Genomic DNA, 6,672 nt, shown 5'->3' with positions numbered 1-6,672 from the left:
TTGTTAGTTGTGTGTTTTGTGGCTTCACCTGTGGGAGCCTGAATTCTTCTTCACCAGATCTATCACTTGTTTGGTGTTCCCCACCTCTCCATCGGTAAAGACAAACAACTAGGGAGGAGAGTTTACACATAAGTTACATAACACTGCATCAAGAAAACACAGTACAGTCTGAACACTTAGGTCCTGCCTCCTCTATGCTCATCTGTCCCTCTTTGAGCTCCATCTTCCATCCCTAATGCACGTTACATCACTTTCTCTGAAGGTCAACAAACACTTTATTATATGGATTAATATAAGATAGTTATTTTTCAGTAACAGTTTCAATCAAAGTTTTTCTAGTAGTTGCTAAATTGATTCCTCAACAGTCTCCAGTGCTTCACTCAACAACATAACCACAGCTTGACTGAGAGTGAGACATGAACAGCATCAGAGCAGCTGTCGGTCATTGGCTCATCAGGAGCCAATGACCGACAATGAAGGACACCAGGCTGTTCGACAGCAGAAATGTGCTGGACAACAATATTTGCATGATTGTGTCTGAGATACACCTATTTGACAGAATTAAGTTCTATTTAAAAACATGTATACAAATGAATCACCGTTTTGTTTACAGGCTTCCCAGGTGAGTCACTGAAGCGCATCATTAAATGGGGTGGCTGTGGCTCATGAGGTAGGGCAGTTGTCTCCTGACCAGCAAGTTGGTGGTTTGACTCCCGGTCTCCACGCATGCCTAAGTGTCCCTGAGCAAGACACTGAACCCTGAATTGCTCCCGGTGGCTTGACTAGCGCCGGTGCATGGCAGCCTGTCGTCATCGGTGTGTGACTGTTGTGTGTGAATGAGTGAATGGTGTATGATCTTCTGTAAAAGCGCTTTGGCCAGTGCAACACACTGTGAGAAAGCGCTATATAAAATACAGTCCATTTTACCATTAAATGATTGATCAGGTGGATTGATTTTTTTTGCCATGTGACAAAGATTCCACCGTGACGAGGCTCCACTGAGACCAACGAGAACATTTCAGTGTGTGCCAAAGCCACAAAGTACTGTGGAAGCAACAAGAAATTCTTGTTGAACCTGTGTAGGCTTTGTGTATTTGTTTAGATTACTTGTCTTGGATGACCGGGGACACAAGGCTGACTGTAAATGTGGTCGAGAGGCCTCAGAATCTCAGTTCCTCCCAGGTTAGCCTGCATCTCCTCAACTTTCTTCAGAGCCTCTTCCATGGATGTCTGGCTGTACTCCACACTCTTACTGCCGCAACACAATTGCATAAACATACAACATGCACCAATATTCACGTGCATCATTAAGCTTCAGTCTTGAAGACAGGACTGACTTACGGGAAGATGTGTTCGTAGCTGGAACCAAAACTGTAGATGTTGAAATAGCAGCCCATCGGTAAGCTCTTCAACAGGAGCAGTAGAGTATCCTGAAGTTAAGAGAAAACCGATAGTGAAGATTTTTATGTGAGAGAGACAATATCAGTGAGTTTAGGATGAAGTTAACACTAGCTGAATACCCTGGCACTGCCAATGCGAGTTTCTTGTGGCTTGCTGTTGTTGGTACAACAATCCATGCTCCCAGATCGATCCAGTAAAAAAACAAACTCTCCACATGAGGCGGCTGAAGACATTGCCTGAAACACAGAGCAAAGGCAGAAAAATGACCACAAACCTGATTTTTATTGCTACGCACTGAAGTAATGAGCATCACATTGAGGGTAGCAAAGTATCATCATCACTAGTTTGCACTCACCAGGTTTGGCAGAGGCCTGTCCTGCCTCTACCACAGCAGTGGGCTGGTGGGCATCTTTGTAATAAATCAGCAGTTCAACATCTCTGTCAAACTTGTGTCCTGCAGCCAATTTCACCTGTAGTTCACAAAGCACACTCATCAATATAAATAAAGCTGAGTTATGGAGAACAACCATACACAGCAGACACATTAGCAGTCTGCCCACCGTGGCCTGGGTTTGCTCTGTGTTGAGGTACTGGAGAGGGTCCAGGGAACTGCTGGACTCTACTTTAGAGACTGGACGAGGAGAGGACACTCGAGCAGAGAAAGACAGACTGTAGGGAACCAGGGAGGCTGGAACAGACGTCACCTGGACACCGGCACCTTCACTACCTGCAAACAAGGTCAGACAGGTTAGAAATACTACAGTCAAAGAGACATTACACACTGTGAACTATTAGTCCAGAAGAAGCTCTGGATGACCAGAGAAGATCCTCAAAATAAATGCTCCAGTTTTTCCAGTGATCTGATTGGTCAGTGGTCAGGCTGTTGACAGGTTTGGATCCTATCATTTAAAGTTGCCCTGCTCCACAGCAGATTAGCTGAGATGAAGTTAGTTGGTTAGGCCACTAATATCATCAGACTTTGGAACTCTCTACCGCAAGAGTTACGGTGCATAACAAAATTAGCGATTTTTAAATCAGTTTTAAAAACTCTTCTTTTTAAACAGGCGTTTGATATTTAAATTGCTTTTTATTTGCCCATAGAGATATTCTTTTTGTTATGCTCTGTATAGTTTGTATAAGAATGTTTTAGCGTTTTATTCTGCAAGGTTCTACTGTTTTTGTAAGGCTTTTTTGGCTATTTTAGCTTCATTGTACAGCACTTTGTGCTCCTAGGAGTTGTAAAGGGCTATATAAATAAAGGTTATTGTTATTATAATATCACTTCATGGTACAGGCTCCAGGTGTCTGCAGCTCTTGCAGCACAAGTTCTCTGTAGCTGTTACTGTTCTTAAAGTAGGATGAAAACTTTACTCCATTATCTCCTGTAGTACATTTTCTTCAGTGTCAGTTCTTTGTTCTATGTACCAGAAGTGTCATGTCTAGTTCTGTGGTCACACCTCTGTACTTTTTGGGAAGTTGAAAATCTGTTTATGGCCCATAACAAAAGTTTCCAGACACAGTTTGCTCAGAGAAGAGAAAAAAGCATTTCATTATACTGCCGGTAGTTTCCTCCTGCGGGCTCTGAACGTCTAACACAGCTCCAGACGGGTGTACACACATATGACTATAATAACCGATCAGTCACATCGGTGAGGTACGCTTGATTCAGGGTACAGCAACTGGGTGGAGCTAAAACTTCAAAGTGCAACTGCTTCAATGTCAGATAGGTTTTCTAAGAGCAGGGGCCACAGACCCCAGAAGGGGTGGCACATTTGAGATAAAGAAATTTGTCACCTGGTTATATTAAACGATTAATAAACCATAATGCAAAAATCATGCTGCATGCATGATATAAAACTAAATTGGCCGATATTAATTATAAAGAAAAATATAACTGCAAAAGGTTCAAGTTCCTATGTCCTTGTATCAACTGTTTGAATCTGTGAATTGTAAACTGAAATATGTCTATGAAAGTTTTTATGCAGTTTCATATTAAATCAAGCCTGTCAGCTGAAATAAAGCAGCAAACTGATAGGATGATTGCTTTATGTGAGAAATGTAGCCCATATACATTTTCATCTCCTTGTCATATAGAAAAACGTCCTAGCTCCTAAAATGTCTGTTGTGACTGCGAATTTTTGCCACCACCCCCATCTGCCACTGCCCGTTCTCATCCGCTTACCAGGCGAGGGGCAGCTCATCTTGAACAAGCCTTTTGACTTTGGCAGGAGTGACACCAGGGGTGGCCATTCAGGTTCCGGGGGTTGCCAGTGCCACCTTTGGCCACCCCTTGGCTCCACCCATGTCTGAATTGACAAGGAGAAAATAAGACTTTGCCAGTGTTGTCATTTACTTTCAAAGAAAACTGCTGAGACGTTGCATTCAAATCACATCACTGAGACTGTATTTAATTTTAACTGTTCCCAGAAGAACCTTAAAAAAATTAATCTTCCAACAAAGGCATGTGGAAAGATTTTAGGAGTTTTTCATTTATGATCAGACAATCACACAACAAATTTGTTTTAAATATGCTTTAGTTAGCAAAAGACTGTAGCTTCGTATTTGTCATTTCATTTAGTTTCAGAAGAACAATTCCATTTGTTTGTGCCACTGCAAAGCTGATAGATGAATGAACTGCTGTGTAAGTATAGCAAGAATGAAAAGGCACAAAAACAGACCTGACTTTTTTCCATGTCAGCTCATCTCTATGGAGTTTAACAAAAAGACTGTATGATAAAAATGAAAATAGTGCAAACATTTAAGTGCAATGTAGATACAACTGCAATAAACACTGTAGGATGGTGCAAAGCTTTGGTGTGCCAATCCTAAACATAAGCCAGTTGAAAGTCTCAGAGTCCAAGGGTGATTTTCTGCAACTTGCATCGTAACAGTGCATTCCCAGCTTCCACACAGTCTGTCACACATGGTGCTGGAAAAGAAAATACAACTGTAACAAGACTTGACTATTGACAAACAGCTGATTTTAACCAACATACCACGTTAAAAACAAAAGATCAGCAATTATCATTACAGTTGTTACCATTCTGAGCCTTGAGCCAAGACACAGCCTTCATAGCCAGAAGCTCCCACTCTTCCTTTGCAGCCATCTTGAAACCATGAAGCCAGATCAGAGCCAGAACGGTGGCCCACACTTCCTTGTTGACCTAATTCACCAAGGTCAACAATATGAGTGCAGATTTGAGACCAAGGCTGACCAGACAGTGTCTTACATCGAGATATGTAAAGAGGTGTCAAAAATCTAAAATCAAGTTGCGGTCCTACAGTACTTTTAACAGTAACCCACCGAGGCAGGTTTTGTGTTTTCCACCTCCTTGCTGGTCTTTCCCAGGGCAGCAGCTAAAGCTGGGTGTAGAGGCCAGCAGCCAGAGGCCTCCTGCAAGGAAACCAGCTGCAGCAAAGGGTCTCTGTGTGGCTGCTTGGGCCCAGTGTCTGCATCTCCACATAAAGACATTTGGGAAAAGAAAATCAAAGTGCAAACACAAAATCATCTGTGTATAACTGCACAGAAGTGGGAAAGGGATCATAGAGATTGTTAGGGTCTGTAAGGAAAGTGATATGTCTGTCTTCACACAGACATGCATTCACAATAAAAATATTAACACAACACTGTCATGAGATACAGAACATACTGATGGTTACTGCTCTGACAGTCCAGATAAACATGAACACATACTGCAAAATCCAAGGTATGTCCATTTGAATGTGTAGACAATGTAATAGCATCAATGAGACTGAGAAAGAATAGTCAACTCACCACTTTTTTTCTTACTGCTGCTCCGAGTTGAGGCCTTTTTATCACCCGTAAAGATGCGGCTAATTCCACTGAACACTATTCACAGGGAAGAGATTCCAGCAATCCATGAGGATCTCATTGTTCTTTCTTGTTTATAACCATCTAACTTATGACAGTACTAATAAAAACCTTACAAATATATGTAAGACAATACATGAATATGCTAAACTCCACCACTTTCTGTCATGAACAAATAACAGTGTAACTTAGAAAACATTCATGTACATGAACTTTTTGTGTTTAATCAGATGTTGAGATATTTCAGTTTGAAGTGATGATGAAACAGACAGATGGACTGACTGACTGACCTTTAAAGCCAAGCTGCTAATATGGCTACAGGTCATCAGCAGGATATGATTATAATTCACTTGAGTCTTGATCACCCCAATTTATTAAAAAGTACACTACTTTTTAACACAATGTCAATTTGAAAACTTATATCGATCTTTTAAAGCTTTTCAGCATTTTCACAAGGAAAAGACGAAAGCCTTTACCTGATTTTGATTTATTCTTCTTTTCAGGGATTGCTGAAAATTTTGAGAGAAAAGTGACAATATTAAAAATGTTGAAATATTATATAGATATAAATAAAGCATATATACACATATAAATAAAACACTGTGTAGTTAAAACAAATCCTTCAAAAATGATATAATACAACAGCTAGCCTCATGTCTTGCAAATGTCATTTGAGTCATTAAATGATTAAACAACATTCACAGAAGCACATAAACATGCAGTTAAATCAAGCTGTTCTTGGTACATACCATCAGTCATAGCCCCCAGATCATTTTCATATGTCTCATGATCATAATAATCTGAAAAAGCATACAATGGCTGCAGAGAGCTGAGATTGCTGTTATACACACCCCAGATATTACGTCACACAGTGATGCAACCTGTTAATCCCTCCTCCACTCATAGCTCACACAGCTATGAGTGGATCGTCAACTTCAGGTTGACAATCTAAACTTGAGGAGCTGTTAACAAGAGCATCTGAAAAAGCATACAATGGCTGCAGAGAGCTGAGACTGCAGTTATACACACCCCAGATATTACGTCACACTGTGACACAACCCGCTAATCCCTCCTCCACTTATAGCTCACACAGCACAGTCAGTCCTGGAACTTTTTTGACGCACCTCATACAGTTAACAATTTGAACATTTTTGAGTGGAATGGAAAGAAATGCAATATATCAAAATTATGTGCAACATTTTCTTTCATTAACAGAGAAAAAAATGAGTTCCACAAATGCACATGAAGTTGGGCTGTTTTTGTTACATACCATAAGTCTCCAGATCATTGAAATCTGTCTCTACATCATCATCTGAAAAGGAGAGTGATTTGAGAATGAAGAAAAAAATTATGGGAATTAGTAAACTACTAACTATTGTCAGCAAGGCTGTAAGTTCGGGCCTCAAAGAGCACCGAGATACAGAGAAGGCAGAGGAGAA

General features: G+C 40.6%; 1 protein-coding gene and 1 long non-coding RNA gene across 2 annotated transcripts in view; both read right to left on the bottom strand.

Annotated features, from left to right (window-relative positions):
• The window catches only part of LOC109960311 (von Willebrand factor A domain-containing protein 5A-like), a gene marked incomplete at its 3' end in the record, with an annotated part of 24,489 nt that overhangs the window by 1,261 nt on the left and 16,556 nt on the right, over window positions 1–6,672 (bottom strand). The window contains exons 5-10 of the mRNA XM_020600298.1: window positions 1,962–2,128; window positions 1,710–1,871; window positions 1,521–1,637; window positions 1,342–1,430; window positions 1,108–1,252; window positions 29–108 (exon numbers count right to left, since the gene is read on the bottom strand). Of these exons, the coding sequence (XP_020455954.1) occupies window positions 29–108; window positions 1,108–1,252; window positions 1,342–1,430; window positions 1,521–1,637; window positions 1,710–1,871; window positions 1,962–2,128 (760 nt within the window). The remainder of the gene's footprint in view (window positions 1–28; window positions 109–1,107; window positions 1,253–1,341; window positions 1,431–1,520; window positions 1,638–1,709; window positions 1,872–1,961; window positions 2,129–6,672) is intronic.
• LOC109960274 (uncharacterized) lies at window positions 3,607–5,743 on the bottom strand. Its single transcript, XR_002274976.1, has 5 exons — window positions 5,710–5,743; window positions 5,177–5,251; window positions 4,706–4,851; window positions 4,442–4,565; window positions 3,607–4,330 (listed from the first exon to the last, which is right to left on the bottom strand). It is a non-coding gene; the product is annotated as an uncharacterized LOC109960274 (long non-coding RNA).

Source organism: Monopterus albus, unplaced genomic scaffold, assembly GCF_001952655.1.
Source record: "Monopterus albus unplaced genomic scaffold, M_albus_1.0 scaffold46.1, whole genome shotgun sequence".
In the NCBI taxonomy this organism is placed as follows: Eukaryota; Metazoa; Chordata; class Actinopteri; order Synbranchiformes; family Synbranchidae; genus Monopterus; species Monopterus albus.
Note: the sequence above shows the minus strand (reverse complement) of the source record. Positions and strands in the feature narration are given on the sequence as shown.